At 38.8% G+C, this 18,324-nt stretch overlaps 1 protein-coding gene across 21 annotated transcripts in view; it reads left to right on the forward strand.

Annotated features, from left to right (window-relative positions):
* The window catches only part of LOC139380940 (muscleblind-like protein 2a), a 39,935-nt gene extending 21,895 nt beyond the window's left edge, over positions 1-18,040 (forward strand). For 3 of the 21 annotated variants that reach the window (XM_071124126.1, XM_071124128.1, XM_071124130.1), the window contains 6 exons: positions 1,369-1,533; positions 1,913-2,137; positions 3,024-3,278; positions 7,786-7,939; positions 10,687-10,781; positions 14,298-18,040. In XM_071124126.1, coding sequence (XP_070980227.1) covers positions 1,369-1,533; positions 1,913-2,137; positions 3,024-3,278; positions 7,786-7,939; positions 10,687-10,781; positions 14,298-14,312 — 909 coding nt within the window. In that variant the 3' untranslated portion in view covers positions 14,313-18,040. Of the gene's footprint in view, positions 1-1,368; positions 1,534-1,912; positions 2,138-3,023; positions 3,279-7,153; positions 7,208-7,782; positions 8,127-9,310; positions 9,347-10,646; positions 10,782-14,297 lie in introns of those variants that run through there. The other 18 variants (XM_071124115.1, XM_071124116.1, XM_071124113.1 and 15 more) reach the window with 15 other exon arrangements.
* Positions 18,041-18,324: the final 284 nt, after the last annotated feature.

The following is an 18,324-nucleotide window of genomic DNA, read 5'->3' on the forward strand; positions in this document are numbered from 1 at the left end:
TTTTGGTTTCTACATGACTCCATATGTGATATTTCATAGTTTTGATGTCTTCACTATTATTCTACGACATAGAAAACAGTAAAAATAAAGAAAAATCCTCGAATGAGTAGGTGTTCTAAAACTTTTGACCGGTAGTATATATCACACTTTGGCTGAGGAAAGGCACTACTTCCAATATAAGTGAGCCCCAAGTCAATGTAGTTCTCGTCATATTTGCACCTTTTTGATGGTCCAACGTCCCTGTATGTTGTTCGGTGCTTTCCAGGGTAAGGGAGGAGTAGCTCTTGGTCTGCATCAGATTCACAACTGTCAGTGTCCAAGCTAGCTGGCCTAACAACAAATGTAGAATTACTGATGTTAGCATTGGATGTGCTTGTGGAAGCAGAACAACTTGTGTGGTCGACAGGTGCAGGTGTAGTACTGCTGGTAGTAGCAGTACTACCAGTAGAGCTGGTATGTGTCTATGGACGCGGGCCTTACTTTTTTAAAACATTTATCAATTTTCAAGCAAACGGAATGTGCAGCAGCTACGTTTGGAAACATACGGACCTTTATTGGAATTCCCTCGAGAGAGTAACGGTTAATGTGATTGGATGTTAATTATTTGACTAGGCTACCTGTATTTGAATTTGTGTGTTTTTTTTTTACTGAACACTAGATGGTTACATTTTTATTTTGGGCAGTGAAACAAGGCTTCTCAGGAGAGGAAAACAAACTCACCCAAATGTATAGCCCCGTTGGAAAATATAAATGGACTGTTTGAAAATGTGATTTAAAAAAATAAATAATAATAAAACATTTGAATCTCATTGTTATTTGGCGTACCACTGACAGCGTTTGCGCGTACCCCAGTTTGGGAATACCTGCTCTACAGGCATCCATCTCTTGTGTGCATTTGTCTTGGGGCGCAGTGTGCTCCTCTCTGTCAATCATACTGCCTCTGCAACAACAATAGCATCAGCCAAACTACCATACTATCTGTCCCCACAGAAAAGCATTTCAAGTGTGAAGGTGTGATTCTGTGTCACTGTGATTGAGTTTCCTGATATTGCATTAGTGTCCTGTCCTCTGAGCTGAATGGTCTTGGTTTGTTAGGGGCGTGGGCTACTGCATCTTCAGGACATGGTTGAGGCTCAACATGAATCTTTCATGGTCTTTTGTCTCTTGTTTTTATGGACGTCTTTGTCGCTTTCCTTGGTTGTCAATGAATTCTAGTGACCTTGTCCAGTAATGATGCTTCACTTTATGTAAAATAAATATGTATATTATATTTATAAAGCTCTAGGCTCATAGGCTTAGGCCTACGTTTAAGGGTTTTTCTTCTTGTCTAATAGTTATCTTTCTTTTGTGTTCTTACTCTTATTCCAGGGTCGTTGTTCAAGAGAAAACTGTAAGTACCTTCATCCACCTTCTCATTTAAAAACCCAGCTAGAGATTAACGGACGCAACAACCTCATCCAGCAGAAGACGGCAGCAGCCATGCTGGCCCAGCAGATGCACTTCATGATCCCAGGCACGAGCATGCAGCCTGTAGTAAGTACAGTTTATTATAAACTGGGTGGTTTGAACCCTGAATGCTGATTGGCTGACAGCTGTGGTATATCAGGCCGTAACCCACAGGTATGACAAAACATGTATTTTTACTGCTCTAATTACGTTGGTAAGCAGTTTATAATAGCAATAAGGCAACTCGGGGGTTGGTGATATATGGCCAATATACCACGGCTAAAGGCTGTATCCAGGCACTCTGCGTTGCGTTGTGTGTAAAAACAGCCTTTAGTCGTGGTATATTGGCCATATACCACACCACCTCGTGCCTTATTGCTTAATTATACACCATCCCAAAACTCAGATCCTTAATTTCAGATGTGTAGTAGTGTCTGTACTGACTGCTGTCCCTTCTCTTTTACAGCCTGCGTTCAATGTTACCCAGGGGCTTGGTACGAGCCCAGGTCTCAGCTACTCTCCTTACCTTACACCCATGACCTCCATGAGCCATGGGATGAGCCTGATACCCACGGAGCTGCTCCCCAACACCCCAGTCATGGTCCCTGGAAGCCCCCCGGTCACACTCCAGAGCTCAAACTCGTCCTCCTCTTCCCCCTCACAGAAGCTATTGCGCATCGACAAACTGGAGGTATCAAATCACCTTCACACAAACAAGAACAAGGCCTTATCGTTGTCTGAGATATGCTGTATTAATACACTGAATATACAACACATTGAGAACACCTTCCTAATATTGAGTTGTACCCCTTCCTTTTGCCCTCAGAACAGCCTCAATTTGTCAGGGCATGGACTCTACAAGGTGTTCGAAAGTGTTCCACAGGGATGCTGGATCTATGTTGACTCCAATGCTTCCTACAGTTGTGTCAAGTTGGCTGGATGTTCTATGGGTGGTGGTCCATTCTTTATACACACGGGCAACTGTTGAACATGAAAAACCTAGCAGCATTATTCTTCAGAGACTAGATACATGTCTGTTTTGTGAGGGGTGAACATGGAGCCTGAGTTCTTACCACAACTGCATTAATGCGCTTCACATCCCTTCACATGTCTTCACATCACATGGCTTTATGTCCTTTGGGTGGTGAACCATTCTTCATACACAGGAAACTGTTGAGTGTGGAAAACCCAGCAGGGGTGCAGTTCTTGACACAAACCGGTGCGCCTAGCACCTACTTCTATACCCTGTTCAATGGCATTTAAATATTTTGTCTTGCACATTCACTCTCTAAATGGCACACAAACACAATCCATGTGTCAAAAATCCTTCTTTAACCTGTTTCCTCCACTCCACCTACACTGATACGAAGTGGATTTAACGAGTGACATCAATAATGGATCATAGCTTTCATATGGATTCACCTTGTCAGTCTATGTCACGGAAAGAGCAGGTGTTCCTAATGTTTTGTACACTCAGTGCACGTTCATTACGGAATGCCTGTTGACTGTCAAACAGGGCACATTTCCAGGGTGCTATGACTTCATCCATCTCTTCCTGCGTGGTTGTCCTATTGTAGGTGTGTCGTGAGTTCCAGCGGGGGACCTGTGCGCGAGGCGAGACGGACTGCCGCTTCGCCCACCCCAGCGACAGCCCCATGATCGACACCAGTGACAACACGGTCACCGTCTGCATGGACTACATCAAGTCGCGCTGCTCCAGGGAGAAGTGCAAGTACTTCCACCCCCCTGCACACTTACAGGCCAAAATCAAATCCTCTCAACACCAGGTCAACCATACGGCTGTGGCAGCCCAGGCAGCAGCTGCAGCCATGGTAAGATGCTTCCCTCCAGACCCATGTGTAGCAGCAGCATAGAACACACACCATTGGCCTATATAGCTACTATAATACTGTAGCATCCCTTCTGATTAAGGGCAACTTGTCCTATTCATTTTAAAATGCAACACATTCTACATTCACGTCAGTAGGCCTACTATCTTAATCCTATTCGTTTTAAAATGCAATGTCTTCTTCATTCACAGCAGTAGGCCGACCATCTTAATCCTATTCAATTACCCTTTGTTGGTTGATTAGCTAAACTTATTGAATGTGGAGCACTGCTTTATTTATAATAATAATAATGCTAATTTAGTGGGTGCTTATATTTGTCCTATTTCACACATGTACAAGTGTGCATGTTTGAATTGGAAATGTGTTTTTGCTTAGCCCAACTCCCCCTGAGAGTGGGTCGCAGCCAAGGTCCGCCATTATCAACGGCAACCCTGGAGCAGTTAGGGATAAGTGCCTTGCTCAAGGGCACATCTGCAGATTTTTCACCTTGTCAGCTCGGACATTTGAACTAGCGACCTTTCTGTTTCTAGCCCAATGCACTAACCGCTAGGCTACCAGCCACCCTATTTTAATATACAATGTAGCTACATTATAGATTAAAGATTGTTACATCTAATATATGCTCTTAAGACTCAAAATGTAATTTGCCAAGTAAGTAGTAGTCCTCAATTGCTTTTAAACTGTCACATAGCATAAACATACATTTGTGTATCTCCTTATGTGACGTTAACCTTTTACCTAGCTGTTTATTTAACCTTTACCTAGCTGTTTATTTAACCTTTACCTAGCTGTTTATTTAACCTTTACCTAGCTGTTTATTTAACCTTTACCTAGCTGTTTATTTAACCTTTACCTAGCTGTTTATTTAACCTTTACCTAGCTGTTTATTTAACCTTTACCTAGCTGTTTATTTAACCTTTACCTAGCTGTTTAACTAACCTTTACCTAGCTGTTTAACTAACCTTTACCTAGCTGTTTAACTAACCTTTACCTAGCTGTTTAACTAAATCTAGGCTTTACCTAGATGGTTAGCTAACCTTTATCTAGCTATTTAACTAAAGCTAGCCTTTACCTAGCTGTTGAACTAAAGATAACATTTACCTAGCTAGTTAGATAACATTTACCTAGCTAGTTAGATAACATTTACCTAGCTAGTTAGCTAACCTTTACCTAGCTGGTTAACTAATCTTAGCCTGTACCTGTCTGTTTAACTAAAGTTATAATTTACCTAGCTGGTTAACTAACCTTTACCTAGCAGGTTAGCTAACCTTTACCTAGTTGTTTTACTAACCTAGCTGATTAACTAACCTTTACCTAGCTGATTAACTAACCTTTTCCTAGCTGATTAACTAACCTTTACCTAGCTGATTAACTAACCTTTTCCTAGCTGATTAACTAACATTTTCCTAGCTGTTTATCTAAAGATTAGCTTTGGCCGTCTCACTTTGCTTTCATGCTTTTTGAAAATCTGTGTTCGATTTGCCAGCTGCTGCAAAGTGAACCCTGTTTCTACAGTTACTGTCTTGTTTCATTGTGATCTATTGTCTGCTGTTGGTTTTGCCTTCATCTTAAACTTCCAAGAAGTTCCTAAGAATAAAGCCCTATCTGCTAAACATCCATAGTCAAATTCTCCAGCAGCAGCATTTGAATAGCTGATTCAACATTACTCTCATGTACACAATGTACACATTTCACATAATGGCACATTCAGACTTCTATTTTGGCTGTTAAAAACAACAACATGCATGGCCTTACATAGACTGTTCTGTATCCTCCATCCTAGCTCTGCTATTTTCTGTTCCTCCATATATTTTATCATCTGTTTTCATTTTTTGCATGGTCTCAGAATTACTTAAAATACTGTTGTATTACAGCACTAGTATTACTAGAGTTGGTAAATGCTTTAGTACCTTGATACACTATATATACAAAAGTATGTGGACACCTTCAAATTAGTGGATTTGGCTATTTCAACCACACCCTTTCGCTGACAGGTGTATAAAATCGAGCACAGAGCCATGCAATCTCAATAGACAAACATAGGCAGTAGATTTGCCTTACTAAAGAGCTCAGTGAATTTCAACAGGAGACCTTCATAGGATGCCACCTTTCCAACAAGTCAGACCGTTGCCCTGGTCAACTAAGTGCTGTTATTGTGAAGTGGAAGCTTCGAGGAGCAACAATGGCTCAGCTGTAAAGTGGTAGGCCACACACTCACTACCGAGGTCCAAACTGCCTCTGGAAGCAACGTCAGCACAATAACTGTTCACCGGAAGCTTCCATGACTGGGTTTCCATGGCTTAGCAGCAACACACAAGCTTAAGATTACCATGCACAATGCCAAGCGTCGGCTGGAGTGGTGGAAAGCTTGCCGCCATTGGACTCTGAAACAGTGGAAATGTGTTTTCCGGAGTGATGAATCACTCTTCACCATCTGGTAGTCCGAGGGACGAATCAGGGTTTGGCGGATGCTAGGAGAACGCTTCCTGCCCCAATGCATAGTGCCAACTGTAAAGTTTGATGGATGAGGAATAATGGTCTGGGGCTGTTTTTCATGGTTTGGGCTAGGCCCCTTAGTTCCAGTGAAGGGAAATCTTAACGCTACAGCATGCCATGACATTCTCGACAATTCTGTCCTTCCAACTTTGTGTCAACAGTTTGGGGAAGGCCCTTTCCTTGTTCAGCATGACAATGGCCCTGTGCACAAAGCGAGGTCCATACAGAAATGGTTTGTCGAGATCGGTGTTTAAGAACTTGACTGGCCAGCATAGCCCTGACCTTAACCATATCAAACACCTTTGGGATGAATTGGAACGCCGACTGCGAGCTAGGCCTAATCGCGCAACATCAGTGCCAGACCTCACTAATGCTCTTGTGCTGAATGGAAGCAAGTATCCACAGCAGTGTTCCAACATGTAGTGGACAGCCTTCCCAGAGAGTGGAGGTTGTTATAGCAGCAAAGGGGGGGACCAACTCCATATTAATATCCATGATTTTGAAATGAGATGTTTGACGAGCAGGTGTCCACATACTTTTGGTCATGTAGTGATACGTCTGTAATGCTGAGGAATTTTGTAGTGTAGTGAAGGTACAGTTTTTGGCTGAAACAATTAATGTGTTTAATAAATTTAACAAAAAGTGCAAATTTGAAACCTAATCTCACAATAAACAGAGCTCCACATTCTGTACATAAGTTATCATCAATTCAGTGGGTATATCGTTCTCTCTGTTCCCTATTTAGTATGACATGTAAAACACTCAAGATTACATGAATCAGACCTAGCTCTCAGTCGAGAAAAAATTCACAGGTAAAAAAATTCACAGTAGCCTAGCTAATGCCTTTAACCTCTTGTCTCTATTTCAAATTTAGGTGTATCATGTACAATCCTGGTATAGCAATTGTCTGTCAATTAATGCATTACTAGAACATTTATTTAGTAGCCTAAACTGTATATTCAATTTGATTAATGATTTGATAATTATGAACATATTGTGATCTACTACTGTTTCTGTTTTCTACATTAGCAAATAACCTCAGTCCTAATGTCGTTGCAAAGTATTGTTGTAATTCTAAATTCTGTTAGATTAAGCTATTTAATGTGTATGGTAAATGCTTACATACTAATTCAGGAGTCAGTCATATGTTTCCTTGAATCAGTTACATGTGTTTATTGTGCATGCCTATTGTTTTGTATGTGGTGGTAAACTGCATTCAGATTTTTTTTTTTCTCCTTCTCACCTATCCACAATGCAATGCTGTCCCCATGACGCACCTCTGCTTGCTGTTACCTGTATGTTAATACGCTTGAATCCCATTGGCACACTGCCATCATGTGCTCGCTGTCTGCTATTAAAAGACTCAGTCGACTGCCAAAGCAATGAAGCGAACCTTCGAGGCAACTGTAGACCTGGTACTTTGACCTTTCACCTTTTGCTTTGCATGTAGCTATTAATTGTACTGTAGCAACTCACGTAATTTAATTTGTCATTTTTGTTTTTATAACTTCTTAATTAAGACTCCTCTAGTATGTGTACAGAATCATTCACCGTCAGTTATCGTTCAGTAATTTAATAGGTGTTTAATTAACAGTATGAAGTTTTAGCCATTCACTAATTTGATCATAAATACCTTTTTATTTTGTGATGTAATAGTTGTATACAGTTTTGCTCAACCATTTGGCAATGATTGTAATATTATTTACATACAGTATAAAGCTCATAGCCAGTGATATTATTTACACACAGTATAAAGCTCATAGCCAGTGATATTATTTACATACAGTATAAAGCTCATAGCCAGTGATATTATTTACATACAGTATAAAGCTCATAGCCAGTGATATTATTTACATGCAGTATAAAGTTCATAGCCAGTGATATTATTTACATACAGTATAAAGCTCATAGCCAGTGATATTATTTACATACATGAGAGCTACTGTTAAGTGTTTTATCTGTGTTGTGTTAACATGTTTTTTGTCCTCAGCAGGCATTCCCTTATGGCTGCCTGCAGCCCCTACCAAAGAGACAAGCACTGGAGAAGAACCATGGGGCCAGCTCCTTCTTCAACCCCAGTATGTTGCACTACCAGCAGGCTCTGGCCAATGCACAGCTCCAGCAGACAGCTGCGTTCTATCCCACAGGTATGATTCATAGCTCCACAGCCCAGTTTTCTGAGTATAATCCATAATCCATAGCTATTTTATTTAATCCAGCTATCTAAATATAATTCATGGTTCCACAGCCCAGCTCTCTAAATATAATTCATGATTCCACAGCCCAGCTCTCTAAATATAATTCATGGCTCCACAGCCCAGCTCTCTAAATATAATTCATGGCTCCACAGCCCAGCTGTCTGAGTATAATCCAAGGCTCCACAGCCCCACTGTCTGAGTATAATCCATGGTTCCACAGCCCAACTGTCTGAGTGTAATCCATGGTTCCACAGCCCAGCTGTCTGAGTATAATCCATGGTTCCACAGCCCAACTGTCCCTTTATGACTAATGAGGACTTTATAATTCCCTCCTCATTCCCCCCCTGCTAATGTTTGGTGGTTATATCTGTTTAAGGTGGCTTACTGTGAGTCAGGTGTCCTTGTTTTTCTGCATTCCTAGCTGTGATGAAGTAATGCAACACCTTGTAATTTCAGCTGTTCATTTTTTTTGCAAATGATGCACATTCAATGTCACTGTCACATACGTAATAGTTCAATGTCCTGGCAGTTAGATATATCAGTGCGTCCAGATGACATCATCCAGGTTGGTTGAAGGAGGCCGTCTTTAATCAAATGTATCAAATTCAGGCCATTGGCCTACATTGTTGTGATACAGTAAGTACATGGCTAAGTAGAACCCTGTATTAATATACCATTATAAACTGGGTGGTTCGAGCCCTAAATGCTGATTTGGCTGACAGCCGTGGTATATCACGGGTATGACACAACATTTATTTTTACTTCTGTGATTACGTTGGTAACCAGTTTATAATAGCAATAAGGCACCTCGGGGGTTTGTGGTATATGGCCACTCCACTTTGCGTCGTGCATAATAACAGCCCTTAGCCGTGGTATGTTGGCCATATATACCACACCCCCTTGGGCCTTATTGCTTAATTATATCGTGAGCTTAGCTCTTTCTCTCAACATGGCCTTCCTCTGACAGCCATAATCAACAGTAACAACCACTATGCACTCTTGTTAGATGCTTTATTGCGCTACTAAATTAACTACTGTACTGCCTGGCTGCCCTAGCACTGATTCCCATGTCAGTCGACAGGGGCTATTTTATTCTGCAAGTCTCATCTACACCCTACACTTAAACCCACACACTATACTTCTTACACGTTGGTTGTCATGGGCTTGTATCTGTGTCTGCTCACCAAGCTAAAGAACCATTGGTTTCCCATTGAGGGCTTGTATTTGTTTTTTGAATGTGTTAAAGCATGCTGAAAACTAGCTAACCTTGTTTTTCTCCCTCATTTTCCTCTACTCACTTCCCACTGCACAATCACACAGGGTCAGTGTTTTGCATGTCTCCTGCTACCGGCGTTGGTAGGTCCCTTGTTTCTTTTTTCTGATATCACCACTAATGAATGGAGAATATGGGTGGAATGGTTCTCTCAGTTGGTTTAAAATACTTTACTGTTATTTCAATATTCTCTTGGATAAATATTCTCTGGGTCAGGGGGTAAGGGTGTTTTTATATACGTTAGGAACCAGTACATTTTTAAATCACCTGTGGGAAAGTGTATTTTTATAACACATTTCAGCATACATTTTTTTTCTCTCTTAGTCATGTCTTTGTCAAAGCTCTGGCTTTTATTTTATACTCTTCGCCATCACTTATTGGCCTACTTTTTTTTCTCATGATTATTTAATTTATTTTTATTATTTTATTATTATTATTTTATAAAAAAAAAAAAAAATCATTCTGTTGTAGATAATACAAGTATTGAAAATATGTGACATCAGTTACAAGCGCTGCTTGTTGATATTTCTAGTTCTTTACTGCTCTGTGGATTAGGATCAGTTTGATCAGTTTCCCAGAGATTTTATTGGACATGTCTTGGTCTTTCCATATGAAATTGCTTTCCTCTTGTTTTAAAAAGGAACTTATTACTAACATAGCAGTGAAGATACCATCCTAATGATGATATATGATAAGCAAAACATAATTTTTCCATGTCCTAATTGGAAGCGTTTAATTTCATATTGTCTTCTCTGGGAATCGGACAACTATCTGACAAATTTCCTGAAATGTTATTTGAATCAGCTTTCCTCCATTATTTCTCCCATGCTTTCATGCTTTGCACTGTGACTGCATAACCCTTTGCACTGTGACTGCATAACCCTTTGCACTGTGACTGCATAACCCTTTGCACTGTGACTGCATAACCCTTTGCACTGTGACTGTATAACCATTTGCACTATGATTGCATGACCCTTTGCACTGTGACTGCATGCCATCTGCTGGTCTAACCTAGGGATCCTGAGTGGCGCAGCGGTCTAAGGCACTGCATCGCAGTGCTAGAGGCGTCACTACAGACCCGGGTTTGATCCCGGGCTGTATCACAACCGGCCGTGATCGGGAGTCCCAAAGGGCGGCGCACAATTGGCCCAGCGTCGTCCGGGTTAGGGGAGGGTTTGGCCGGGGTAGGCCGTCATTGTAAATAAGAATTTGTTCTTAACTGACTTGCCTAGTTAAATAAAATAAATATACAAAAAAATTGTTAAATAAAGGTTACATTAAAATAAAAACCTAATGATGGCTTGCTGCTGATGTTGTTGTACTGTATTCACCGTGCGAAGAAGAAATAGACTAAATGTTGCTATGGTTACCATAATGCTCCAGCTACCTGTTCATTGCTTCCATGGTTCCCTTCCTGAAAAAGTACCCATGATGTACAGTGCTACGCCTGCTACTGTCTCTGCAGCAACTACTCCTGCCACAAGTGTTCCCTACGCAGCAACAGCACCAGCCAATCAGGTTTGCTCCTTTTTTTTAAGCTTTCTTTCATGAATCCCTGAGCTCTGAATAAGTGCTGGTCATGACATCATCAAGGCTCTCCTGCCTGTTGCCTTGCTTAATTAGCAAGCTTGACTAGAATTATTCTACATGCTGTATTAAAGATAGTAATGACAGAAAGCACTTAGAGCTCTCATCTGCAAATAGTAGTTTGTTGTGCTTTACAGAACTTCCTTAATAGTGTTTTTTAATTTAGTGACAATTTATTTTTATTTAATTCAGGTGTTACTATAATTCTGTCAAGTGAGAGAGAAAAAATAAGCTATAGATAAGCCTAAATTAGCCCCTCAGACTAAAGAGACCAATTGAATCAATTAAAGCTTAGAATTTGCTGTTATTATCACAAGAAGGACTTAGGTGTGTGTGTGTGTGTGTGTGTGTGTGTGGTGTGTGTGTGTTTGAGGGCTGGGCGTTATGGACAAAATATCAGATCACTGTATTTAAAAAAAAAAAAGTTGGACTGTATTTGATGGTAATTTTATGTTTTTGAATAACAAAAGTTGTTAAATTGCTTCATGAATAGTGTGTGACCCTATGGTGGCAACACATACATTCTTAAGTGATTTGAATGGGTTTTCCGCCATTCTGATTGTTTGATATAGTTCAATTCAACTTCAATCAAAAAATAATTTTCATAAATTTCTGCATTTCTTGTACTCATTTGAGATAATTTCCACACAATGGGCTGGACGATATGGGCAAACAATTTAGGCCTTATTTTTAACCAAATGTTGCAATTGCGATTTTACTTGTGATTTTAGAGCAAAACATTTGGGTGAACTGTTGAAATCATTATTTTAATTTTGTAGTTAACACTTTGAATACAGTGTTCTTTGACATGACAATTAATTCAAATGCCAGGGAGGAGTTATTGTGACAGGGTAGGAACCAACGTGTTGGTCAGTGTTTCCTAGGGGACTCTAATATTTGGTTACATATTGAATGCATTTTCTTAGCTACTTCATGTAGCGAACATATTCATGCTTCCTCTTTGATTTAGAAGATACGGTTGCACAAACAACATGCTGATTTAGGTGTACACCATCACCGGTATTATCAGGCTAACAAGATTTAGGCCCTTGTTTGAAGATGTAAGAATCACAAACTAATAGTGTAGTTATAGAATGTTAGGGGATTTATATTAAGAAGCAAAGTGAAAACAGCCTTGATGTGGTTTAGTGGATGCTATACCCACTTATTTTTCAGTGGGCATTGCGTATACTCACTTCTTAATCCCAACTGATACGTTTCAAAGTAGTGTAGTGGAGGTATATGATGTATAAATACATTTTGCAAACTCCATCTCATGTGCTAGAGAAACACTGCTAATCAAACAGTAGTGCTAGGTGCCTGCACACTACAATTAAAAGGGAACTACTCTCAGCAATCAACACTTCTTTGATTTTTTTCCCAGACCTCAAAAGTGGTCTCCTGATGTAGTTTAAGCATTGTATGGACTTAGAATATACCATTTTGTTGTTTAAAAAATAAATAGAAAAAATAAAAAGGTCTGATTTAGAACCAAAATCTGAAAAAATTGGGTTAAATCTGAACCAGTTTGTTTATCTGTTTCAATAGTAGGCCTACTATTATCCTACTGAACAGTACAGCTTGGGTTGGTCTACTATTATCCTACTGAACAGTACAGCTTGGGTTGGTCTACTATTATTCTACTGAACAGTACAGCTTGGGTTGGTCTACTATTATTCTACTGAACAGTACAGCTTGGGTTGGCCTACTATTATCCTACTGAACAGTACAGCTTGGGTTGGTCTACTATTATCCTACTGAACAGTACAGCTTGGGTTGGTCTACTATTATTCTACTGAACAGTACAGCTTGGGTTGGTCTACTATTATCCTACTGAACAGTACAGCTTGGGTTGGTCTACTATTATCCTACTGAACAGTACAGCTTGGGTTGGTCTACTATTATTCTACTGAACAGTACAGCTTGGGTTGGTCTACTATTATCCTACTGAACAGTACAGCTTGGGTTGGTCTACTATTATCCTACTGAACAGTACAGCTTGGGTTGGTCTACTATTATCCTACTGAACAGTACAGCTTGGGTTGGTCTACTATTATCCTACTGAACAGTACAGCTTGGGTTGGTCTACTATTATTCTACTGAACAGTACAGCTTGGGTTGGTCTACTATTATTCTACTGAACAGTACAGCTTGGGTTGGTCTATTATTCTACTGAACAGTACAGCTTGGGTTGGTCTACTATTATTCTACTGAACAGTACAGCTTTGGTTGGCCTGTCTGTGAAAGACCAATATGGGCTTCATCATTTTAGATCATTCAGAGTGTATGTCACTGCTTCTCATCGAATGTTTCACACAGTGAAACGGGCCGTTTGGGGGGGGTCAGGTCAGATTCTGGGAGAACGTTAAAACAAACCACCAGCCTTGTCCCGAAGCTTATTCTGCTGGATGTTTTGGTATTTTATTTCACCCAGGTTGTTAACATGGAATATACACTGAGTGTATAAAACATTAGGAACACCTGCTCATTACTCTTTCCGTGACGTAGCCTGACCACGTGAATCCAGGTGAAAGCTACGATCCTTTATTGATGTCACTTGTTAAATCAACTTCAATCAGTGTAGATGAAGGGGGAGGAGACAGGTTAAAGAAGGATTATAAAAGCCTTGAGACATGGATTGTGTATGTGTGCTATTCCAATATTAGCAAGGTGTTCCTAATGTTTGGTGTACTCACTCAGTGTATGTGTGTGTCTCCCGAGTGGCTCAGCGGTCTAAGGCACTGCATCTCAATGCAAGAGGCGTCACTGCAGTCCCTGGTTTGAATCCAGGCTGTATCACATCCGGCTGTGATTGGGAGTCCCATAGGGCGGCGCACAATTGGGCCAGAGTCATCCGGGTTTGCCCGGGGTAGGCCGTCATTGTAAATAAGAGTTTTGTTCTTTGACTGACTTGCCTGGTTAAATAAAATAAATATTTAAAAAAATCTCTAGCTAGGCTATTTAAAAAAAAAAAAAAACTTTCTCTGATTTCAATTAGTTTTTGTTGAGATTTGCAACATTTTAGTTTGCGCTGTTGTCGATTTTTGTAATTCTTTATTTTCAATGTTATTACAATAACCTGGGTATGTAGACTACTGCCTCAGCTCTGAATCTGATCTGAAAGATGTCTCAACTCAACAGAATGATGTTTGTTTTACATGCAGGATATTAAATGTATATTTTACCCATGGTTCTCTTTGTTTCGTCAGCATTGTTTGATTACACTGGTCACAGTGTTTTGCTACTGTTCTACTTCTGCAGATAAGAACCCCTTTTTTTCTTCCATCATTTCCTACCATGAATCTTGTACAGAGCTGCATCAGTACTGTTTTTGTCTTCCAAAAACTCACTGGCACTGTTACTTGGACCTAAGGGCAATCAGTCATGTTGATTTGTGAATGCCACCAATTGAGTAACATGATGTCTCAATCTCTGCTCCTAAAACAGATCATCCTCAAGTAACTAACAGGAAAGGAACAGAGTGTCAAGACGCTGCCCTTAGAGGTCCCAAACAGCCCGTCTGTAAATACTACATTTGCTCCACAAGAGAACTACAGCAACCTGCATGCTGAGAAGAAGATTAGAGGCAATGTATAACATTGAGCTATGGTAAAAAAAATAAAAATATATATATATATATATATATATACAGATGATATACCAGTGTTGCTAGGACTACTACCATTACTAATATGTAAATGTATGATTTTATTATATGTATACACACATGATTGGGGATTCTGAAAATGTAATTGTAAAGGTATTCAACAATTACTTTTATGACCTTTTTTAATGTTTTGCTAAAACTACACCCAAACTCACCCAAATCAAACATTTTTTAAATTTTTTTGCAGAATTGATTGTGCATCTTAAGTGTTTGATTTCTTTTATTTAAAACAGACCATTGAAAAGCTCTCTTGTTTTTACCCCATATACAAATGTACACTTGGCCTGTGCATCAGGCTGGAAGGAGTGCTCTTCTTGTTCTTGTAAAGGATGAATGTGACGGAGGATGGATTGTCTGTTGTTGTTTATCCGATGGTTGTTCTCTGAGTATAGGATCACTGCTCCCCCTTCCGGTGTGCCTTGGTCCCTTTATGATGAAGGAATAAGACATGATAATAGCAGAACATTTCATACTTCTACCTTATGGTGGCCAAATGGCAGTGAAATAATCAGCCACTAATTCCAGAATTGATAATGAATCTAGCGATCACTGGTTCCAAGTGTCTGTTTGCGTTACACTGTTTGCGTTATGTCTATTGGGCCTTGAGTATTTTAGCATTCATCCAAGAAATACCAGATGTGCCAATCACCTAGCAGAGTGATTGGTGGGCTGACAATAAGCCACCTTAGAGGATTTGAAAGTCTGAGTAAGAGTTTTGTGAGCTATTAGACATTTAAAGGGTTAGGTGGTTATACTCCGAGGCCACAGACATTAAAGGGGGAACAGAATGATAAGACTTCAACAGAAAGGTACAGTACATGTGGTGATCTTTGTTAAAAAGGCTGACTTACACATGACGGGAGGTCACTTGTTAATCCGGTCTTATTTTAACTGTAGAAGTGCCTAAAGTAATGTGTATATAACATGCATCTTCAAAAAGGCTGTGTGAAAGAAAAAAAAAAAATATTAAAAATTAAATAGAAAACCATCACAATTTCTCAAAACACTCCACACTCTCACAATAATCACTTCTGGAAGAAAATGAACACCTGTTTTTGTGTGATGTGAATTCGGTGCGTTGGTACTCTTTGTACAGCGGGTTAGTTTTTACTGCTTTAACTTTTCATTGATCATTGACTTTTTATTTTTTATGTCAATATCTGACAGATCTGAACATGTCTGCTTTGGCATGATGTTCAGTGGAGGGTTCATTATGTAACATGGTTTAGCTTCATTCTTAATGAGTTGAACGTTTTTTTTTGTTTTCGACAAAAAAAAAAAAAAAGTGATTGGAGATTAGAAAACCAGATATGTATTGAAATTCTATGTTGTTTAACTCATTCTTCTCTTTTTTACAGCTGTCTTTATCATATCCTCACATTTACTGCATTGATATCATAGTCTAACATCTTTCAAGTAGAATGTATCACAATACATGTTTTAGTGGTAGGACGTGGTCACATTACAAATGTAATGAAACTCGTATAACTCTACATGTTATTGTCAAAGCTTCATTGTATTTACAAACTGGTCTATAAAACTAGCACTTACAAACAGAAGAAAACAGATTTATCCACCAGTGCAAGTCTATACATGTTATTTACAGTAGGGTATAAAAGACTAATGAAGTCAGTTATTTACAGAAGGATATAAAAGATGAAAATAAAGTAAAAAATATTGAACTATTTACAATTTATCTACACGTACCATTATTTTACCTTTTTGCTCAAACTTGTATGTTTTATTTGCTCTTGAAATAACAGTTACAAAATTCACACAGGTGCAAACTCAAAATGTTACCCAGTCTTTCATTCTCCCCTTTTCATTTTGTGTGTGTGAGTGAAATCTGTCTGTGGAAAAAATAATAATAATCTCAACAGTATCAAGGAGATTTTTTTCCATGATGTTTGATCAATTCAGACAATCAACAGTGAGAGGAGTCCTTCATTCATGTCCTTACCATCTTTGCCTTTTTCCATCACTTTTTTTATTTAACATTTTCAGAAAAGTTCATTTTTATGTAACGTTTGATGGAAATAAATGGAATATACTTAGTTTTATTTGTTTAACATTAGTTATTGAACAATGTTGTATTCTATTTTAAAATGAATGTAATTTATTAAGCTGAGCTTTGCTCTGCTGGCGGTTCCTCAAAGGACCTGTCCTGTCACGTTAGCCTATGAAAAACCGTCTGTGATCAGGGATGGAATGTTGGAGCTACCAATGGTAAGCTACCACATCTCGTCCTTGTCACTGCCTTGTCACTTATACAGGACAACACTCTGCAGTACGAGCAAGGTTGTAGAATTGCTTTTATTATGTATAAAAACAGTTTATTGTATAGGTCACAGTCTACCAAAAAAATAAACATTTAAGTTAATGTACTTTTCATTGTAGTACAGTATAATTTCATAACTATATTAATTTGTCTACTAAAGTTGCAATTACGGAAGCTCTGTATTTTTGGAAATTATATAATTTGTTATGCTTTTCTAGAGCACTGCAACACACTGGATTGTATTGCCGGAATCTGAACATTTCCTATGTTATGGCAAAAACAATATTTTCAGTATCATGTTGCCTTGGTATCACAAAATATTAATTTTGCATTTGACAGCCAACCCATGGCATTTACATACATACCCATTAATACATGTTCTAATCTTTCTATTCCACCAGATAAAGTGTCCCTGGACTCATGCAGACAAGGGAAAACTCAAAGCACCTTTGTTAAACATATAGTAGTGGGTATGGCTAATGTGGCAGTGATTCTCCTAAATTATGTCAAATGTTGACTTAAGGCGTCTTTCACAAGAAACAATGTTTCTATGGAAATGTTTATTTCAGTGTTTTAATTTCAACTTGATTTTTGCTAAATGTTTTGAATGTTGTTATAGCTAGTTAAATCTGCACCTGAAAGTCAGTCGAGATTTTAGATCACCCAATCAAAAGAGTTGGACAGTCAGAATGTGTTCATTTTTACTGACCCAATAGTAACAGGATTCCTTAGCACTTTGTGAACAGTTGGTAAACTGATCTGGGCAGACTAGCTTATTAGTGATCTTTGCCTTGCCTTTTGATGTGTTGTTCTTAAGTTGTTATGTGTTAGGACTCATGAAATATAAGGATTGTAATTAGTCTATTGCAATTTGTGAAATATGCTGTTTTAATTCTCACTACAGTACATTTTCATTTTGAGGTCAAAATGGTAGATTGTAAAGAGTGCAGTCAAATATTTCACTGAGAAAAGCTTGATGATGAGAAAACTGACAGGTGCCATTCTAAATGGTGGTGCTACAGTTACTGCAGGGTTATGTTTAAACTGCTGTGCTGGTTCACATATGGTTCCATCTGTAGTGCCGCACTCTAGAACAGAGGGGACAAACCCTTACTAATTTTGAATCTGTTCATGTGGCAATTTTAAATGTTTTATTTGTGCTCATTTATGTTATATACAGTAGTTTTGGTAAATGCAAAATTGTGTAAAATCTAATGTTAAAAAATAAATAAAAGTTTAAGTAAATGCCAGGTTTCTGATTCCTTTGTTTTGGTGATTCACATAGGAAATAATAAGCCTATTTATTTGGGGTATTTTAAATAAGCAGAGGACATTTTTTTCACAAGTCCCAAATAATGAAATGCTCCATCTCAGGAATTGTTAGGATAGGTTTAGTCTTATCCCATTTCCTATGACAAAAAAAAGCATGAATTATTCGGTATTTGTGGATGAATATGCTAAATTGTTGCCATTTGTAACGAATAGTCTGTCTATGCACATCTGCATCTGATAACACAACTTTGCAGATA

The sequence above is a fragment of the Oncorhynchus clarkii genome, chromosome 22, assembly GCF_045791955.1.
Source record: "Oncorhynchus clarkii lewisi isolate Uvic-CL-2024 chromosome 22, UVic_Ocla_1.0, whole genome shotgun sequence".
In the NCBI taxonomy this organism is placed as follows: domain Eukaryota; kingdom Metazoa; phylum Chordata; class Actinopteri; order Salmoniformes; family Salmonidae; genus Oncorhynchus; species Oncorhynchus clarkii.